This window comes from Falco naumanni, chromosome 2 (genome assembly GCF_017639655.2).
Source record: "Falco naumanni isolate bFalNau1 chromosome 2, bFalNau1.pat, whole genome shotgun sequence".
Classification (NCBI taxonomy): domain Eukaryota; kingdom Metazoa; phylum Chordata; class Aves; order Falconiformes; family Falconidae; genus Falco; species Falco naumanni.
The window spans coordinates 69541929-69564379 of record NC_054055.1 but is presented as its reverse complement, the minus strand read 5'-3'; the positions used below and the strand labels follow the sequence as shown (position 1 = coordinate 69564379).

General features: G+C 38.7%; 1 protein-coding gene across 1 annotated transcript; it reads left to right on the top strand.

Annotated features, from left to right (window-relative positions):
* Positions 1-67: 67 nt before the first annotated feature.
* TMEM182 (transmembrane protein 182) lies at positions 68-21084 on the top strand. Its single transcript, XM_040583913.1, has 5 exons — positions 68-372; positions 761-860; positions 2281-2379; positions 11117-11254; positions 19982-21084. Exons 1-5 carry the CDS (start codon positions 232-234, stop codon positions 20203-20205), a joined length of 702 nt encoding a protein of 233 aa, XP_040439847.1. The 5' UTR covers positions 68-231; the 3' UTR covers positions 20206-21084.
* The last annotated feature ends 1367 nt before the right edge of the window (positions 21085-22451 follow it).

Here is a 22451-nt window from a genome sequence, read left to right as displayed (position 1 = left end):
TTTTTCATCTGTCAGGCTTGACTCAGACACATGGAACACTAATTAGGAGACACGAATCGACTCGCAGGGCATTGAGAAGAAGGGCACAGGCAGAAAGTCAAGTGAAGAGAAACTTCTTCAGCTATGCACTGTATTCTCCAAACAGCTTTTTAGTCACTTTCCCAGTAATTTGATTTATTTTAGTGTTTCTTCTTAAGAAACTAAGCGTTTTTTTTTAAGAAAACTTTGATAATGAAACTGAGTGTGGGGATTTTTTTTGGAGGTTTCTTTGCAGCTTTGGGGGTTTTGCTTTTTTTGGTGGCATTTGGAACTGATTATTGGCTTCTTGCTACAGAAGTGGGAAGGTGTTCAAAAGTACCTGAAGATGCTGGGGTTAGTATGGACATTTTTATTTATAATGAGAATTATATATGTAGATTTCTTGGAATTGTTTATTTTGCAAGAATTTACTTCTGTATGAACGTTGGAATATGCTCATTTTGACCTGGAGGCTTACAAGCCTTCTTTAAAACCTCTTGTAACCAGTTTTAATCAACTCTAAAATGAATTTGTCTTTTGTGATACTACTTTTGCAACATGACATTCTTTCAAAGGAAGTATAACTGTTTGGATATGCTATAGCTAGCCTATATTCAGACAGGCTGTTTCATTATGATGGTGGTGGTTTTTACTTCAACATTTAATTTCAATTGAATTTGATTTCTTCAGCCATTTAAGAATTGTATAATGTCTTCCTTTTAATTTTTTTCCCCTCCCGTAGGGAGAGAAGGCCACTTTCCATCATGAAGGTTTCTTCTGGAGGTGCTGGTTTAGTGGAGATGTAGGAGAAAATAATGCCAGTATGTGGAATTTCTGGTACAGTAAGTAACTTTTCCCTTTTACACCTACAGTAGTTTGTTCTCAAAATTGTTGGGCTCTTTTTTCCTGTCTTGTGAATCACCAGGTTTCATATGGGTTCTTTGGTGATCAGGTTCTTCAGCTACCCTAAAATAAATTCTTGACAAACATTTTTGTAATCTATACTAAAGGAAAGCCTGGGAAAAGTATGTTTACATACCACATGTTTAACTTTCAGCTTATGCTGTGAGTGTTAAGGCTGCCCTGTTAACCTGAGTCCATTCTTATCAGGACAGTCTCCTGCCACTTACTGTTAAACAGACTGTTTATTTCTGATACATAAGGAAAAGGAGCTTAGTGGTTAGGATGGTCCATGACTTTTTGCTTGGAGAGTTTCTCCAGCTAGTTCTACAAGTGGGTTAAGGAGGGCATGGGCGATTCCACTGTGAAAATGGTGTAGGACACATCATTTCCAGAAAAATTCCTCTACTAAATTCAAAGATGACCCTTTGCTTTCTTTTACTACATGCCAGGATTCTGGAAGATCAGATAGTATTTTACAACCAAAATCTCCCATGAAGAAGAGGTCAAGCAAAACTTCTTTTCCTGTCTTTGACCATACCTCTGAGGTACAGAGCTCCCTCTCCTTATTGCAAGATTTCCACAATCCTTGTGAAAAGCAGGTGCCATCATACGAATTTGACTTCAGTAACCCATATTTTACTCAATATATTGCTTGGTCTTAGGTGTCAAATGTAATATTCACTGTAGTTAATTTCTCCTTGTTATTTATCTGGAGAATTCTGTGGTCAGAAATCTGAAATTTAAATGTGGCTTAAGCTATAGTCAGCCTTTATCTTTCACAAGGAAGAAGGTGATGTTTTACATGCATTTAATATAAAGGGTGAAATTACCCTTCTCTGGGCCTATTGATTCCATAGACTAAACTCATATTTTTGGGGACTGTAAACTTTCTGAAGATGCTTGATATTTTTCATTGTTCTTTCACAGAGAAAAAGTAATTTCCTAGGGTGTTTTTGTTTGGTGGTTGTTTGGTTGTTGTGGGGGTTTTTTTTGGTGTTTTTGTTGGTTTTTTTGGTGGGATATGCAATAATGAGAGGGACATAATTAACCCTCACAAGAGAAAGGTACATATGCCTATAATAACCATATGTATGCATTGCATATAAATTGCTGTGTGCCTTTGGCAAGGCTGCTTTACTGTTCCTATAGTACAAATCTGTGTTGCCCTTTAAGGAATACCGCTGGCTGGATAACCAGGCTGGTATCTCTTACCAAACCAAATCCACTGCTAGCTATTACCTGGGAAAGAACCTGGAATCTCGACCTATGAAACTCAGTTTGCCCATTTGAAGAAAAGGCTTAAAGTACTTTATTGTTAAGGCAGTAAAATAGTAATCTTTAGCTTTCTTTCACTTTTAGCTAACCAGTCACCTTCTAAGAATTGTACACATGCTTACCTGTCACCATTTCCTCTTATCCGAGATGAACACAACTCAACTTCCTATGACTCTGCAATCAGTAAGTATTTTTTTGGCTGAAAAATGCATGGATACAATGCCTAGTTTCAGGAAAACAGTTTGGATGCTTCAGTATAAAACAGCCTTATCGCTCCCCACAGTTTAATTAATAGAGTTTTGGTTTTTCGTACTTCTCATAATTTTACAACATGCATATTTAAACCACTATTTAGCAAAGCACTTAAATGAATGCTCAGCTTTAAGCATGATGGCAAAGTGGAAGTAATTTCTAAAAAAGGAGACATTTCCTTTTTAGTGCTTTTTTCTCTGACATAAAAAGTATCTTCCTTGGGCTGAATGCATTAAACAAGTACTCCTTCTCATGTATTCCAGTAAAAATGTTTTTCTGTTAAATAAATAGCCACATGTGGAAATATATTGCATTTTTATGTTATGAAGAAGGAGGAGAGGGGCCTTGATACTGTCTAAGTTTATTCAGCTAACTCAGATATACTGCACCGACTGCTGCATGCGCCAGTTTCTCGCCATTGACATTATAGGGAGCTGAGGCACTGAAACCACTCTGAACAGTGTGTGCTGTACATGAATAATGTAGTCTAACACTGTAGCAATGGGCAGTTTTGGTTTTTGAACTAAACTTTTTTAGAGAGTATATATATTCTCTGTAATAGTTTAGAATACCGTTAAACAGAGATACTAAAACTGAGAAACTCTAGTTCTACAACAGAGGTACATATATAGATGGAAGTTATGCAGTAATTGAAAACTTTATGTTTGAATAATGCCTGGAAAGCCCTGTTTGTACAACTCTTAAAAACTACTTAAAAATATTTGTCACATTTCATCAGATCAAGGGCTTTATACAGACGTATTTGAAATAAATCACTTCTGATACCTATTTCATATGACTTTTAAAATAACCTGTGATGTGTGGTTGCAGCATGTCTCTGAGCAAACTGGCTCAGTGACTTAAGTGATCTCTTCATGTCCTGAAACTATAATTGTGCCTTTGCTAACTTTGAAGTGTCTTCAGAATCCAACTTTTATGCAGCAGACATGAAAAAGAAAATAAGTTGGACTGATAATGCTCCTATTAATCTTTAGAAATTATGAACTGTTTGTCTAGGAAGAATTCAGACCTCATTCAGAGATCTAATCTGTAACTTCACAGTGCATCTAGAACAGTTTATCTTTCCATTTGAAACTGACAGAGTCATCAATTCCTAATAATCTAGACAGAGTTTGTATTCCACCATTCACTCATACATTCATAAAGGATCCTCAAATTGTACTGCATGATTACACAGAAGTGGACAAACAAAGAATAAGGAAAGGAGAAGGAATATCATCAAAAGTTTAATTAATTTTAGTTAATGTTTGCCAAAAGAACCAATGCTCAAATATAATTTTCCTATCTATATTTCATATTAGGAGATTAAAAATAGACAGAACTGTACTATAGATGCTGTCCCAAGTAGAGTATATTCAGAGCCATTCCTGCTGTATAAATAGATACAGTTGGATTGCTTTTGAGCTCATTAAAACTGAGGAGGGTTTTTTTTAATGCCTCCAGTTCATTTTCAGCATCCAAGCTGAGTTATTTACTGGAGCAAGTATGCTTGTTCAAGAATCTTTCACAACTTTTTATGAAGAAGGTTATGTCATCATCTCTTCTGTTAGTTCAAAATGTGTTTCTTCTTTATTCTAGTTTGACAGTCCTGCCAAGGATACTCCGCAAATGAGTTTTTAAAACCTCGCTGCAACTGCAGTTGCTAAATTAAGAAATGCTAGAAGGTTATCCTCTTCTTGATTCACAATGGAGGAAATGCTTCTCTGTAAAAGCCAGGGGCAAAACCCCTCAGTTTGATTTCACGAAGAAGATTTAATCAACTATTTGTATATCCAGTTGGCTGCATCTCATACCTTGCATCAGCTAAACATAGAACAAAAGGGCACTACCAAAAGATTGAGGTTATTGTCCCTTTTTTTGGTTCTGCTTCTGTTTCTTGATACAACAGTACCATTTTCATGGCTCATAGCCATATTCACTTTTGGGGGATAAAAAAAAATCTCCCACACAGATGTATCACTGTGGTGTTAGTGAGTCCCTCAAGTCCTATTTTAATTAGGAATGGATAAGAAGAAATATTCTGTCATCTGAAAAATACTTAATTTGCTTTTTGTAGAAAAAAAAGCAGTTAAATAAAACCCTTTAAACTTAATTAGAAAAATCAAACATGTATGTACAACACATTTTTCTAAAATTTCTGACTTTCTGTTTACAGAACTGTTAGTTTCTGAGCAAGCAAAGACAGGTGACTTCTTTTACAGACTGTTGGGATTAAGAGACCTTTGGGACCTTGTCAGAGGAATTTGCATTTAACTGTAGCCCCTAGTGGAAATGCAAGTTTGGTTTGCTGGTAGAGTGCCATGTTACCATCCAATTAAGAAGGGCTCGGGCAAAGATAAGTTTCCTGAAAAACTTAAAATCTGTGATGATTTTTTGAGTGCAGTGTCTGGACCAAGTTCTCTGTTGACATAACTCCTTTCGCTTTAGTATCAGTAGGAATTTGGCTCAGAGCTTTTCTGGGCCAGAATTCAAAAGAAGCTCAATCAATTCCCTCTTAGCTTGTTTACATCTTTTTGTATGTTGGTTTTATGATGTTTGTGTGGTTTTTCCTAAAAGATTCAAAACACTGAGGACCTTGAAGTTCAGTGTTATAATATACCTTAGAAAGCTTTAGGCCAAAAGCTTGGTTCATCCTGCTGTACAAACCCGTGAGCTCTTGGTGTCCAGAATTATAGCCTTAGATGGAAAGGCAGAACAGTCTACAGTGATGCTTACATTGGAGATTTGAATGCATGTTTTAATGTCTCAGATATCTTTTCATCTTCTCTGTCAGATGCATGATCAGTTTCAAAGGTTTAGACAGCACTGCTTTGAAATTGCAACTTGCTGTATCATTTAACCACAGTTGTAATGATTTTGTTCATTCACTGGTTTTGTTAAATATCTTGGCACAGTATAGAGGTCTTCATCTACCTGCAGTGTAAGGTGTGGCCCACAGCTGTGCTAACCATCATTTATGGTTAATGCACTTAAAGAAATTTGTAGGCCACGTCATTTATCTTGACCTGAAACAGGCATCTAAATGAACTCAGGGGAAGCCTGACTCGAGTGACTTTTTGTGATGGTACAGTGGTTTATAGTGACAGCTGTTGTAGTGTGCAGCTCTTCAGTAGACTTAGACAGCACCTCACTGTGTTGCCAGCAAATTAATTTATAGGAAGATTCACAAACGTGTGCGACAAACTACAACCTAGGAATAAAAAAAAATAAATTAGCCCATACAATGAAAGTGCCAGAGTGATGACCTCTACATTCTAAAATAATCATACATTTGTATAATCATAATCAATTTGGTTATCCTGTCAGGCTATTTTGAAAACATAATAATATAGTACTTAAATAATAATTCATTGCTAGCTAGATTAATGCATGGTATCATGTCATTAGATTACTTAACACTGACATTCAAGGATTATCACACTTCTATAAAACTCTTTTACTAAAGGACAATACTAGGCCTGTTTTTGAAAAATGAACAAATCCTTTCTTGTACAAGTAGTTCTGTTAGTTATAGTGAGATTATTCTTGAGAAAAAGAAGTGCAAAATCTAGCACTCAGTTAAGTCATTAATTTTATTTTTGAGAGGTTTTTTTTTCAACTTGATTTGGACATAAACAATAGTTCCTTAACTGTTGTAAATTGCCCCAGTGCCTTCTGAAGCTAAATTGGAAGCCGTTTAATTGGCTGCACTGACACATTAGTTTAATACTCTGATTTGTAGCTGCTAATACTTTTTTCCTGACTATTAGTATCTTATTTTGTCCAGTACTGGGCACATTGCCAGCATTTGAAGTAGTGCCTAATATAATGTAGAATACACAATGTTTATAGGACTGAAGTGAAATACTGGTTCAGCAACTGTTAAATATAAAATGGTGTGATCAAATTTATTGGCAGGTTTGTTACTGGGTTGAAATTGATGTAGGGTAGTCCAGAAAATATCAGCAATGAAATCTGAAAATAAAGATTGTACAGTGAAATGTTAGCAGTAGCCTATTTCTAAGACAAAAAAATACTGTTTCAAAACACAGTCACAAAATTACCCATGAGAGATTGTAATACAGTACATTTACTAAGGGAGAACTCCCCAGCCACCAAGCAGTGATAAAGCAAGAAGTATTTAAAAAAAGCATTGTATTAATACTGTGAATATTGTATTTGTTTTACTGTTAAGGTTATTAAACAAAAAAGATTATTACTACTAAGGGATAGTAAAAGGTACTGAGTGAAACTGAGAAAAGTCTTGCAAGGTTTACTGCATTGCCAGGTGTGTCTTCTGCACTGCTGATGAGATCTGTGATCTCATTTACAATTGTTTATCTGCAGAGGAGATACTCTTGATTTCGAGCAGTTCAGGCTCTTCACCTTTCACTGTATTTTGCATTATGGGTGGCGATACTTTTGTCAAAAGCATTTTGATATCTCTTACATTAAATAGAGAGGTAAAAAAAGACATATTCTAAAATAAAATCCACAGTCAAATCACAGGAAAGCTTTAATTCAGGATGTGAGCTTGTGGATGAAAATTCAAGGCAACTTTTCCAAGTCATTTTGCCTATCCTTAGTAATGTTTATGCAGCACTGTACTCACACGTGCTTCAAAAAGTATTTCAGCTTTGTAATGCTTATAATATGTATTTATATAAAATTCCATATTAAGTGGCTGGGTTTTTTTGGTTTTTTTGATAGGCCATAGAAAGTGTATGGGCCGATGGCTGAGATTTTAAAACACTTGAAGCCAGCAAGGTCAATAATACATGTGGTATGGTTTCATGAGGTTGATGTTAATATCTCTGACAGTAGATGGGTGTCACATTGTGTCGTCAGCTAACCTGTTCCTTAATAACCCGTTATGGAGCTTCAGAGGTGTGCATGGCTACTAAACAAGTGTGTCTTGTAGGTGACGCAGCTGTGTAACTTTGTGAAATGTATCTCTGCTTCTCTTTCACATCATGCATCAGTAGCATCTTAAAACATGATTTTGTGCTTCAATCTATAATCAGTGCTGGGGTCTAGTACACTAAAAAAGGGGGCTTTTGATAATTTTTAACCATTTCTCCAAAATTTGGTCCCTTACTCAAAACCAGATACTTCTTCTAGTTTTCAAATGATGCAGAAGTTTCCAGAGGGATCCGAATTAGGATCTTTAGAGAGAAAAGCAAGTAGCAAGGGAAAACTACAGGTCATGCGGTTTTGGAGGAATATACTGCAGCTATAATATTCCCATAGTATCCAGGCCGAACGGTGCAGAGCTCAAAGACAAGTGTACTGTCTGTTCTCCTGTTGTAGTTTAAATAGTATTTTATATTTAGGCTTGCCTGTCACTGCCAAGGCAAATGTTGTACCCAACAAAGGGGCAGCTTACCAAGGCAAGTTACAGAACCTTCTGTTTAGCACCTTGCAACACAAGAGCAATGGTATCCAAGATTATTGTTGCAGATAGGTTTACCTTGGACTCTGCGGTAGTGCTTGTACTTTATTTCATCTGTTGTAGGGAATACTTGGAATAATGCATGTATTTGAGGTAGCTAACTCAAACATATCTGTGAAGTACCTTACAGAGGCAAGTACTCCTTGTCATCTGGACCAGAACATGGGCTGTGTTATGAACTGCCTCAGTGGGACTTGAAATGGTGCAAACTTCTGTTAACACTTTGTGTGTATAGGTACACTGAACCATTATTTCTTGAAACAGGCTGCTTGGATCACAACGGCAGCCCTTTTCGTGGGATATAAAGAAACATAATTCAAAGCAGCATCCTCTGTTGCATTTTGTCTGTCATGGTTCACCTCAGAGCGGAAAAGTCTTTGACTTGAAGAGTAAGTTCATTCTTAGGAAGGTTTAATTTCAACCAGCTCTTTTGTGTTCATCTACAGATGCCAGCTAAGCTAAATGACAGCAGTAGGGCTGCATTGTAATTTTGAAAGATTAGCCCCGTAGGAACTGATCTTGCCCATCTAGGCAGAGAAAATCAGAAAAGTGGTCTGAGCAAAAATGATCTAAGTATGAAATAAGTGAAGCCTTCTTTGCAGAAAAATGGTTGCTTTTTAACTCCCTTAATAAAGAAAAAAGTCTAAATTCTCTTAGGATGGTTCCTCAGGCCTGTGCCACAAATGATCCAAATTACTTGCTGTCTTGCAGATTAGAGGGCATAGTCTTTTTCTTGGAAAAATCACAGATTTGGGAGCATTGCAGACTTTTCCTCTGTCAACTATACTCTGTTTTCTAATTGTTGTTTAATGATGGAGTTAGCTGGATAAACAAGTATTAGAATCATCAGTATTTATCCATGATTCTGTAGGGTAAATAGTTATTTCTAGAAAAATACAACGGAAGCTTGTTTCAGGTGATAGTTAGGTCAAATCAATATTTCACGTATAACGCATAAAATAATTATGCTGTTGAGCAAAGAAACATCCTTTCAGCTATATAGTTACAAAGAGGTTTAAAAAAATGTTCATCAGTTACATTTGTGCTCCTTTTGTTTTCCGTTTTCGGGAATATTTGAACAAATCAAGCTTTTCTGGTAAAATTTCACTAAAAGCAGACTTCAAAGCTTCCTGTATGAAGAGCAGATAATGAAACTGGATACTGATTTTGTAATGCTGGAGAATCTTGTGTCCTCATCCATTCAGAAAATAGAAACAGTGCTGTATGACTTAGGTGACTGACCATAATGGTATCGAAGCAAGCTTTTTCAAGGTCCATTTTGGCCAATGTGTCCTATTATGTAGCATGACTTTGAAGTACCTTGGGCCATCTATGTAAAAGAGTTGGGTGGTTATAGACTGATTTAGAGGTATTAGGTTTTAAATGAGGAAGTAATGTCCCATGGACTTGGGGACTGCAATGAAGCCTAGCAAAGTAGCCCCATGAGTAAAATAATATGAAATTGCTTCAGAAACCCAACACTGAAGGACTTGAGAGATTTACCTTTCTAGGTCTCCATTCACTGTCCATTTGCATTAAGTGAATCATTTAACTATGTGTTTAACTTTAAACAGGTGCCTAAATCCTGTAAGAGGTAGAGTACTTAAAGCAGAACACCTACTTAACTGCTTTGCTGAGCTACAGCCTTATTTCTTACCTACTCTTTCCTTTTTTGTTGTTTTTGTTGTTGTTGTTGTTTATGTGGAAAGAAGACTTGTATTGGATATGAACCAAAACACAATTTTAACCCTTCTGCCAGCTACTTTCAGGCACATTCATCCTTCCTGTGCTTAAATATGCTGATCAGTGTGGCGGAAAATTGTCTCTGAATGTTTGCCTGGATTATAAAGGATGTTATTTAGCAAGTGTGGCTAATGTGATGTGGTGAATGTGATGTAGCTAACACACTTACAAGGCTGATAGAAGTAAGATGGTGTATACTTTAACATGAGTTAAGATGGTCAAGTTAAAAACTGTAGATTTATGGAACATATTAGTGGGAATGATAATGAATAGCTGATAATGTCTAGCACACCTTCAGATTTGAGATAAGAGCAAACCCAAATTATTCCAGAATAGCTGGCTCTAACAAGCTGTATGAATTTGAAACTTTCAGGATACGAACTGGTATAATAGTTGCTTGGTTGTGTTTTGCTATAACAGTAAGTAGGTGCTGTCAAATGATAAGTGGCAGTTTCTTTTGTGACTCACTTTTCCTGACTTGCCAGCTGGCTTATATGCTTTCCCTCAGTTGGGTGGAAATGTTTTTCACTGACTGAATTGTCAGTGCTTCAAGATTTTCAGATGTGATGATGGAGATCTTTGCAACTCATAATTTTACTAATGGGTTGTGTTAATGTACCAATTTTTAAATTCATGGGAAAAATTTATGTCACTCTTGTAGCATTTGTAAAATGATGACTTTGTTAAATGGATGTGCAATTAACCAGCTAAAAAATAATTGTTAGAAAGACTCTTTTGGCCAGAGTATGTCACAAAACTCTCGGCTCATTTATCACCAGCTGCATCCATTAATTCAGCACTGCTTGGCACTGTCTAACAGGGGCTTCTGAAACATCACATTTTAAATTTAATAAAATACAAAGAGCTTTAGAGCAGGAATAGACTGGTTTAAAATACTTAACTGTTTTTCAGAAACCAGTTTACATTTTTTGAGTTTCTCCCCCCTCCTTCTTCAGATTTCTGTCTATTGAATGGGACTATATATAAGGACAATTATCCAGCTGTAAATTGTAGAGAACTTACAGACTGCTATTGCTGATATGGTCTGAGCACTGAGAATGTCAAGATATTGCAGCTCTCTGCTTTTCCCAGACAATTTTGGTAAAACAATTGTATCCTGTCAGTCCAATCATTTATCCCAAAGAATCATTGCTACAGCTTTGGTGTACCATTTTCTAAAGAGCATAAATTGGGTCAAGTTGCTATCTTACTAATCACTGCTAAACACTGAGCAGACAGATTTCATTTGTGGTAACTTACAACCTATTTTCCATGTTCATTAGGTAGGGAATGGCATTCAAACCTAATTTGGACCACATGATATATAATGTATATGTACAATGGAGTAAATGTTTCATTCGTTAATAAGGCAAGTGAAAAGAGAGGGAGAAAAGAAAAATCTTTGTTAGCCAAATGTGTCACTTGTGCAAGTTCTAAAAAGTGTATTCTTTTTCCCTTCTTCACTTGATCCAGTTTACCGAGGCTTCTGGACAGTTCTGATGCTCTTGGGAGTGCTCACTGTTGTGATGGCGAGTTTCTTCATCATCTGTGCAGCTCCCTTTGCCAGCCACATTCTGTACAAAGCAGGAGGAGGCTTTTTCATCATTGCTGGTGGGTATACTGTTTGCTTTAGTAAATTAAAGAATAGAAAGGATGAGGTATTTCTTCCGTTTTCCTTGACCCAAAACTGTAAACTGTATTAAGCATGGTTAAAAGAAAGAAAAAAGCATACACTTCTATCCTTTGGCTTGTGGAGTGCCTGCCTGGAAGACAAGTCTTCCCACAGTTATTTAGCCATGAAACTATTCTAAAAGCTATTTTTGGATTAAGACAAAAAAAAAAAAAAATCCAGGACAAATGATGGAATTCTATTGCAATTTCAATCTACTTTTTCAGCAGGAAAAAGAATGCATATTTAGAGATGCTGCCTTACAGGATTCTCAAGAGCTTTAGCTAAGGAAAGGATTTTTATCAGTGACACAAAAGGTGATTATGGTGAGCTGTAAAGAAATTGGAAAACAGAGCACATTCACATGACCAATATAGGAGAAATGTTTTGGATGTGATTGGAGTACACAAAATAGTTGTCACATATGAGTAAGTGGGACCTCTAAACCTCTGTGAATGAAAGATAACAAATAAGTGAATTCCCTCCTTCCTTGTAACCCACATGTACTATGGAGGATGCACCCTTCCAGGATTCAGCTGATATGGGCAGCTCTCTGGGATGCTGTTCAGTTAACCTTGAAAAGTCTGGGGAGATGTCACACTGGTGTGCAAGATACAGTTGTGTGGGATGTAAATGATGGTGTGTGATAGATGTACAAGATAGAATGTGCTCAATCACTCTTCTTTGTGTAAAGCCTGGTGAGAGGCAGCGCTGTGAGAGCACTGTTGTGTTACAGTGTAGGGCCGCTCGTGTCAGGACCAAAAGGCCTGGGCTCTCTTTCTGCTTCTGTTGCTGACCTGCTCACCTTGCTTACCCACTTCACCTCACAGCAATTTCTATGCAGCTAGTGATCATTATTCCCTTTTCAAGGACCTTCAGTGAAGTGTTGGAAGTATTTTATAATATTTTTGCTGAAAAAAACTCCTACATACTTGCATTTGATCCCTTGAGAATTGCTCCTCCACACTTTTAAACGACATAAAATAATATTCATAGTCTGACAGAAATCCTAAGATACTTCAATGCTTTTTGTTACTAATTGGCAGGGTAAGAGCCCATGTGAGTCCTGATCCTTCTGCATTTGTAATCTGTAAAACCCTCATCTGTCACTAGAAAGTAGCAGAGGCTGTTAGAGAGGTAAAGGGCACTTGAAAGACATCAGGACCCAATGGGCAGAGGTGCCAAGTGACATGTGTGTTCTCTACTCTGAGTCAATTCATCTACCCTCATTTAAGCAGGGGAAACTTAGATCCCCAAGTCTATGCTAGTCTTCCATGGCTTCCCTAGGAGGCCTGCAAGAGGCCATAACATTCATTGGCAGTAAAACTAGTAGGTATGTAAGAAGCTCCCTCAGCTGGGAATTCATTTCATCCTGAAAGAAGGGCCTAATTGGATCAGCTGAACGCACCTATGGGGGAACCCTACACCTCTCTTTCTTTTACTGAGGGAATCTAGAGTCACTGTTTTTGGGGGTGTGTGAAGTGGGCTTTATTATCCCAGTGTGTGAGCTTGGGCTTGTCTCTTTGCCCCTCGTAACCTTTGTCCCTATAGAGCAGCTGTTCTTCAAGGGAAATTCTGAATTTTTACTATAGATATCTGTAGTACCTTTCAACTTCAGGACTGTTCTTAATCAGGGCTTCAGAGAAGAGCTGTGTTACTTTCGCTGTTACCATTGTTGCTGAAAAGCAAAGATATTTAGCAAAATCCTGCTATGATTTGCCAAAAGGTTGTGGTGACAGCAGAATATAGGACCCTAGAGCCATTCAGTTTGCACAAGACATTTTGACTTGGGTAGGGGGACACAGTTCCTGACCAAGCTGTTCTGCACCTATTCCCAGTCCCACCAGTAGGACAGGTCTGGTTGGGGAAGATACTTACCCTAAATATCATTATCCTATCCAACACTTTAGATCCACAAAAACATTAAAACAAAAAATGAGTTGCTCTCAGCTCTTCTCACAAGTACTCCTGTAGGTGAGGGTTTAATTATATCATGAATTAAAATCATGCTGGTGGGATAGACTTGCCTTTTGGAGGGACCTAGGAAAGGAGCCTAAACAGAGATCCTGAGTGACACAGAGTAAATTTAGGTTGGAAAGGACCTCTTGTAGCCATCTAGTCTGACTTCTCATTCAGAGCAGGCCTGTCTTCAAAGCTGGATCAGGTGGCTCAGAGCCTTATCTAGTCAAGTTTTTTAAATCTTCAGTAGTGGATGTTCCACAGCATCTTTGGGCACTTGTCCCAGTTTGACCAACTTAATTGTGAAAAATGTTTTTTTTATATATTTTCCTTGTATCCACCTGAAATTATCCTTGCTGCAGCTTGTGATCATTGTGTCTCATCCTTTCAGTGTGCAGGTCTCTGAAGAGTGTCCCTATCTTCTCTATAACTCCGTGTAGAAAGATGAAGACTACTTCTTTAGACTAAAACTCCCCAGCTTGCTTGGCCTATCCTTGTCCTCCATCCCCTAATTGTCTTGATGGTCATCACCTCAGTTTATCAGTTTATCTCTCTTTCACCAGGGGGCCTCACACTGGACACAGATTTCCAGATACAACATCACAAGTGCTGAGTAAAAGGAAATATTATTTCCAAACTTGATGACTGTTTTCTTGCTAGTGCAGCCCTGTATGAAGTTAACTTTCATTTCTGTCAGACCTGCTTGAACTCTTGCACACCGAGAGCGACCATTCTTGTGCCTTAAAGAAGTTGTTTGTGAGGAACAACCAGTTCTTCTGCCCCCCTTTGCCCTTCAAGGCTGCCTTTGTCCTTCAGGGCAGCCTCCCTTGGGATCCTGCAGGCTGAGGTCCTGAAGTTCTGGGACTTTATTTTCTACTCACCTGCCATATTCCTCCTAGTATACTAAACTCAGCCATTTCGTGGCTGTTACAACCACAGCTAACACCATCTATCATATTCCTGACCATTTTTTTCTTATTTGTGAGTAGCTGGTCCAGCAAAGCACTTCCATTAGTTGGTCTGTCCCACATCTGTTTCAAAAAGTTATCCTTGTTGCAGTCCAGCTACCTATCTCCTAGATTGCTTGCTCTCTGCAGTGTTGCCCTTCTAGAAGGTATTGGGGTGGCTGAGTCCCTTATGAGAACCAGAAATCGTAACTGTTTTTCCAGTCCACTTCCTCTTCTTGATTGGGTGGCCTGTAGCAGATGCCCACCATGACTACACCCTTTTTGTCCACCTTGTTGCTTTTAATCCCTAAACTCATATTACTTAGAAGATCTCCATCCATTCAAGATATTTCGTTGTGCAGACTGCAGTCATCCCACCCCATCTTAACTGCATGTTCTTAGTCTGTATTCATCCAGAAATGCATTCCAATCAAGCAAGCTGTCTCACCATGTCCGCAGCTGCAGTGGCACCATCCATCATCCAGTGACTGCAAAACTTGAATTCCTCCTGTGTTATTCCAACACTGAGTTAATTTATGTACATGCCTTTGGGATGGGCTTTCAGTTGTGCAGCTTTCTTAGTGGAAGTGTATGAGCCTTCCTCATTGAGCTGTCCCATGCAGATGCTCTCCATTCCTCCTGCTTATCTGGAGGCTTTGCTGTCCATCTGCCAATGGTCCTTTCTTGCATCTTTTCCCACGAGGTTACAGAGCTTGCTGTTCTTTCCCCATCTTGTCTGGTGGATATCACCCCTCCCCAGGAGTCTTCGTATCTCAGAGAGGGTCCCGTCGTCACAGAAGCCAAAGCCCTGCTTGTGATGCTAGCCACAAAGCTAGGAACTGATGCAGTGTGTACCAACTTTTGTACAGTTTATATTATATGTACAGACCATCATCACCTGCATTCCATGCTCTTACCTCTCACCCTCAGAGCCCTTTAATTACTGACTCAAGACCTCTCCACCAGCATCATTAGTGCCCATATGTATGAACTGCAAAGGGTCTCCAAGGGCAAAAGGACAAAAGGAACCTCAGAAGCCTCTCCACAGTGTCACATATCTGGAGGCCAGAATAGTAGCAATCTTACCCACAGAGCAATTTTGCTGTCTGATCTGTGGCAGGGTCACACACTTGCCTTTTCTTCATCCTGATCTTTAAGAAAAAAGGCTGCCCACTTACTGAGTGGTGCAGCTGAACTACCACAAATGGAGGGGAACACACAATTGTTAGTATTGGTGGCAGCTCATTGACTAGCAGCTTTCCCTGTTAAGCTTTATAACCACATTAACTACCTCAGGCTGCAGGTGAAACTGCAGATGGTAACACCTGTGGGGAAAAAGTGCATATCAGTTCAATGATGCCACAGGCAGTGACATGAGCACTGTCTTTGCAGCCCTGCCTCCATGTCTAGAATATCAGGGGATGGACCATGAGCAGCTACAGCAGTGCAAACTGTAAGAAGCCCTATAGTTGCTTCAAAGATCATGGGAAAAGAAGGGAAAGCTGCCATAAAATAATCACTTAGAGCAGCCCTCGGTAAAGTCCATAATTACCCTGGGCCTGTTCCTGCCTGGGTGGTGGTGAAAACTGCCCTCTTGTACTGATGTGAAACAAACAAGCCCTCAGGATGTGCACAGAGCGTTACAGAAGCACACCCTTGTGAAGAAGCAAAATAAAAGTTCAAATATGACTTCTCCTTCCTGCCAAAAGAGTGAAAAAAAACCAGTATTTTAATTCTAGCTCCTAGATGAGGACAAAAATCTGTCTTCAGAGATATATGCCAACTGTCATAACTCCTTAAGTGGGATCCTTTGCGTGTACTTCAGAGTGGAATGTCAACCTTACTTTTTAAATAAAGGTCACAAAAGGCCAAAGTAGGTGGTAGAATCTGTAATAAGGACAGGACCGAAAAATACAATTCGAAAAAAATACATACACACATATACAAGTTTTCCTCAAGTGAGATAAAAAGTTCTAAACTTCTAGGCACAAGTAAAAAGCTCACATCATTCTTTCCAGCACCTGTTGTCTTCGTGTCTGCATAGTGAAAGATTCGTGCCATAAACAGCCATTCACCATTGACAAGTGAAAAGCATGTCTACGTGGGAAGAATGAGTACTAAAGGCCAGCATACTGCTTCTTGAATTCATAGACATTTCTAAAGGTTCTGTATTCTTTCTCCTCTGCAATATGCACAAGTATTTGTTTGAAAGAAATTCCAAAGAATAAACGCAAGAGACAGAAAAGACTGACCTCAGAGAAGCCTGTGTCTTATCACACTGCACAGAGCTGTGTATTAAACATGTGTGTTCTTAAAAAAAAACACAAACCAGCACTGAAAAAAAGAGAGAAAAAGGAGGGAAGCATTTATTTTTCTTAATCTCTCTCAGACATATTTCATGTTCTAGGAATAATTTTGCCCATCATTCCTGCTTCTTACAACTGCTGGTTTATTTTAAATTCACTAAAAGGCAAGGGCAAATGAACACCCAAGCACTATGCAAAAGGTCTAAATGCCGAAAATGTAGAAATACATCACAGCACACATTGTTCCTAAAAATATTTGCTTCATGAAATTGTGGAGTTGTTTTTTTTTTTCAATCTCAGTAGTTCTGCCTAGGAGTTTGGCTAGGAGAGTTCATGACATTCACAATAGATAGTAAGTGCAAAACTGCGGGAACAGATTTCCCAGAATAAATATTCAGTAAACTCCTGTATAAGTTCTTAACTCCCATAAAATCATACCTCTGTGAAAATTAGACAAAAGGAGCACTAATGCATGAAATGCTCTTGGAGGCAACAGGACATGGGCAGTTTTTACTTGGTCTGATTCTACTGTTCAAGACGTTTCTTGAACACACTAAGCAATATACCTACTAATTAGCCTCCTTTAGCAGATAGTGAGAACCCTTAAATACTCCTTTAGTGCCTTAATTATCTAAGAGGGTTTACATATTCTGCCTTTCATTTTCTTCTCTTTTAAAGAAGGACATTTATCTCTGCTTGACATACATTTCTTCAGCAAATTTCCATACCCAACAATTTGCCACACACAGGTATTAACAGCTTGCTGTGAAATCACCCGATGGATTTTAGCTTCCCTGAAGTTGTTTTACCACTGGCAGCGCTGGCTTGCCGTTTTATACCTACATGGCTTCGGCTTTAGTTTAATCACCTGGAAGGTGTTGCTTCTGACTGCTGGAAGAGCAAGGGGTGCCCATTTTTAGATTAAAGCACCTCTGACAAAGTCTTGTTTTAAACGGCAGATGCTTCTAACTAACCGGGATACTTGGCTTTGTATCTGCCCAGGGTGCCAGAGGTCATTCCAGATGTGCAAGGCCTGGTTATATGTTCCTGCTGCTATAGTAAAGGAATATGCCTCACTGCTTTTTGCAATTACTCTTGTTTTTGACTAAGTTTGCTCTGATGTAGAGAATAAATAGAAGACTACAGACATTTGAAAATGCATAGGCACAGCCCTCTGAAGGGGTAAATTCCAATGTTCATGTGGACTTTGCTGTATTATCAATGAATCTTTCCAAATCTTTGGGCTATAATTTCATTTTTGGTTGAGGTTTTTAAACTGTGAACAAACTCCATATCTGTACTAACTCCATTTATGAACTTGGTCCTGAATCTTTTTACATCAAAAGTTACTAGCTCTGTTTGGTTCTAATTTTCCTATGTTGCCTACATTATCTACTATCATTAGGTCCTCTTATAGGAATCCTCTCTTGACTTATATTTGGAGAGTCTTCGATTTAATTTCTTCTTCTTTATGTCTGGCCATAAGGTGATCCTTCTCTCTGATTGTTTCACTGGTTTTATGTTTAATATAAGCGCAGTACTAAATTCCATCAAGATTGAGTTTTACTTGGGTAAAATACTTTCAAAATTGAATTTGTGCCTTTTAGAGTTGAATGTTGGGTTTTTTTTCAAACTTTGTTAGGAATTTGAGCCCTAGTAAAAAATGTAATCCTGAAAGTATATTTCATAGACAGAAAATGTGTCTGCCTCCTTTATTTAGTTTTCCTATTTTCTTTCAGCCCCATAAAAATTGCACATTCTTTGGGATTTTCAGTCACATTTTGATTATGCCTCTGGTCAACTACTTGAGCTCATTCTTTGGTGGCTTTCAAAAGCCAGTGTTCACAAACATTGAGTTGTGAGCTCTCACCTGTCAGATGTTTAGGATGTCCAGAATGTAAAGCTATTACATTTTGACCATAAAACACCAACATGAATGTCACCAGATCACTAATTTAAACTGTTGCAGCTAACCTGTCTGATCTTGTCTGAAGCAAATGAGGGAGTGATGACAAGAGTTGCTCCCTGATAAGTGGGTAGGAAGAGCAGGGAAAGGAGGTGGCGAGGCAGCATCCCAGGGTGGGGATGGGCAAAGGTAACCATGGAAGCTTACCAGGACAAGTGGTTCTGGAATCAAATACTTGCCCATGGGTGCTTACAAAGTGCATTTGTGGGTTTTGCCAGAAGCATCACATTTGCTCAGGGCGGCATTGCAAGTATTTAGGAGGATGGGGAAGAGACCACACATACCTTTGACTTATGCTCTGTGGCTCTGCAGCCTTTAGACCCAACTTTGGCAATAAGTGTTCCCAAGATTATGCACTGGCTTGTGGTTTTAATGAGGCACCTAAACATCCTGGGATAAAAACATAGGGTGGTGTCCCTCAAATATTTGAATGTTGGAATAGATAGTCCCTGCTGCTGTAACTGTGCTGTGACAGCTGGAGCTAAGGGAGCAAGTGGGTACAGGCTGGAGCATGCAAAAAATTCAGACTTGTGCCCTCAGTTTTCCAGCAGATCTGCTAGAGCATCTGTGCTGCAGGCTTGCATTTCTCAAGTGTCCACATTCATCTGAAGTGAAATGGAATATTAGGAATGCAACTGATACTTTGGAAAGCACTTTCTTCTTATATCTCTTTCTGGTATATAGTAACAAAGAGGTTAACAAAGTTTGTAAAGACATGTGCTCCTATTACTATCACATGTAAACAATCCAAAGGCCTTTCAGAGGAGTGGTTGGGAGAAAGCTGTGAGTTATGTGGTGGATTAATTCCAGGAAACTGTTGTATCCAATCTGAGGCTAATACTAATAGCCTGCTTCATAGCTAGTATTTCATTTTTGTTGGGTTTTGTTCCTATACCAGGAATTGATTTTCTAATGTGAAGGATTTTGAATTAAATACATCTGAATTTGTCAGCAAAATATTTTAGTAGAATAGTCTGAAGGTAGCATGTTCCAAACAAAGCCCTTTTCATCAGGAAAAAGAAGCAAGTGTAGGGAGGTGAAGATGATAGAAAAGATTTCCTACCCCTTTCCCCTTTTCATACCTTATCCAAAAGTCTGTGACAGAAACAATGCCAACGTTTGGGAAGCGAAAGTAGGTATCTTTTTCTAGGTCATCTTGTCCCATCCTGTTCCTCCTCCTTCTATCTCCCTTGACCCTGAATTCAAAACAGTAAATACCTGTCTGAATTTTGTCCTAAACACACCTGTTATTCAATCTACCTACCAAACCCAGATAGATCCTTTGTCATGGGAGTATGCCTTTCAGTGCAAATCAGAAGCAAGATGGAGATAATGCTTGTTAGAGCAAGCCAAAAGCAAAAAATATCCGGTGGTGGCTGTCTGTGCCTTGCAGACAGAGCCTCAAGCATTGATGTGTTTCTAGGTTTTACAATAAATGCACCCAGCATTTGTCTCACGCTCTGTTGTTAAAACGTAGTGTTTCTTTTCCAGGTGTTTTGTTTTCGCTGGTAGTCGTGATGTATGTCATCTGGGTCCAGGCGATGGCTGATCTGGAAAACTACACAAACGTGAAAAAAATGGATTGCCCGGACTTTGCTGTTTATGTACGTTATGGCTGGTCTTTTATGCTGGCTCCTGTAGGAGTATTTTTTGCTTTATTAGCAGGAATGCTGTTCTTGTTGGTAGGACGTGCCATTTATTTACACTCAGACTAGTCATACACTGTTGAAGGGAATACAGGCACTTCATGAGAATTGTAAACTGGAACAAAATTTTATACGTTATTACTATTATGGCAATCCTAAGGGTGCAGGCAGACTTTTGGAAGTTCTTGTGTTTCTCGTTTAAGGGTATAGGACACAAAACTCAATGCAGGAACAAACCACCTTTAGTTGTTTTTAATTCTTCAGAAAGTACACACATGGTTCCCCATATTGTACTATTAGCAACATTTTTGCTGTTTTGCAAACAGAGGAAGGCAAAAATTTTCTGCAACCAAAAGCCCAATGTGAAGTGGGCCAGATCAACATTTTATACATCTGTCTTTTAACATTTACTTTGTGCTTCTGCTTGTGGAGAATGGTACAAGGTAGAGGAGAAAAACATTCAAACTCAGTAATTCAATCTACCTCTTCTCCTGTTTTCCGATACTTGCCTTAGCTTTAATACAAGCAAACATGTCTGCACTTTATAAAAATAGAGTGCAGTTGTTCATGCAGCATCCATGGGAAGAGGACAAGAGAGAAGACAATTGCCGTGAACAGCGACCTGGTGCTAGTCCATACATGTAAAAGCTTAACTGCTCCTGTTACACATTTCTCTTTTCTGTATGCATTTGAAAGCTGTATACTTCTGTGTTCTGAAATCCGTGTTTGTTGCATGATTCTGTAAGCCAAAATGCCGTAGTTAAATCACTAGATGAAGTTATGACAAAGTTGTACTCTGAATTATAGCATTAGTATTTTAATCAAGTTTTAACCCTTTTATTTTTGAATGGAATAATTGGCTCTTCCAACAAGCCTTTTCCATGTTGTGCAAAGTGATTTTTTTTATTAAAAAAGCTTTATTATGAAGACAATATCTAGGACATGAAAATTTATCTTTTACGTAGCCTTCATTTTCCCAAATATTAAAAATCTGCATTATAGACAAAATTCAACTTGCCTACTAGTCATCTCAGGGGAAGCAATGAGCCTAGCTAAGACAGTAGGGGAGATCGATTTGGTTCTGTATTGTAGGAGTGGCTGGTTCTATGTGTATGTACACATATGTTTGGAAGATGGGGTAAGGATGGGACTGCATGCATGGTATGGAAAAGATGGGATGGACTTTTAACAATGGGGAAACTGGCATTGGGCCCAAGTTGAAATTACATCCATCTTGAGGGTGTGCTGGTTTTCACTTTGTAACTCAATGCAGAATAGTTTGGGACTGATGAGGAAAAGTAAAGACTGCATGTTGGTTTCTTCTTGTTCATAATGCTTAATTCCACAGCTGTTATGCATACTGAACGCATCACTAAAAGGCAGGAAAGGAATGCCCACCTAGAAGATGTGGTGGACCAGATTGGATGTTGCTTCCATTCTGGGAGCTTTTGTGATTGGAAGATTTCCAACCTTCCCTGCTACTTATTTTTCCATCATCAAGATTAGCTTTATACATTATAGAACAGGAAGACAACAGGGGTTGGGGGTAGGGAAGTTGGGAGCACAAGGTCTGGAATAATTACCAGATCACAAAAATATTTTTATTGGCAGCTAACATGGTGTTTTTAATTACTGTCAGAGAGTATGATGGGTGAATTTTAACCAAATATTCATAAGCACATATATGCACTCCATATAAATGATAGCCATCCGGAGACCATTAGGGTTACGCCATAATGCCCTTGGTTAGCCAGGAAATGCTGAAATTAACCCTGCTCCTTGTGCATATGGTATTATATTCCTACCCTTAATTACACAATCACATACTGTTTCTCAGATAATACAGTCTGTTGGTATTTAACCCCTTTACAGTCTAGGATACTGGTAATTGTGGAGGTAAATTCAATAATCAAGAGTTATTTGACTAGGTGCCCCTCCCAAACCCTGTCTGCTTCTCTGCAGGGGACAGTCCTACTCCACATCAGCTTAGAGGGGGCAATATGCTTGAGCCGCTTTCTTGCAACTTTTAGAAGCTGGAGGAATTGAGAGGTGCCTCAGAGCTGGACTTCTTCCAGAAAACCTAACCATGTGTGCAGCAGCAACTAATAAACTCTGCAAGGAATGAGCCAAAGGCTCCCGTGGAGCCCTAATTCAGCCCATGTGCATCTTCAGAACTCTCTCCATTATGCAGCTAAATTAGTTACACTCTTGTGTGCAAGGCAGCCTTTTAGGAGGCAACCCTTTGGGTCAGACTGTGGGCATAATGGCGGTTGAACATCCAAGGTGTTTCTGTGGGTTTCCTTAGAAACTTCAGG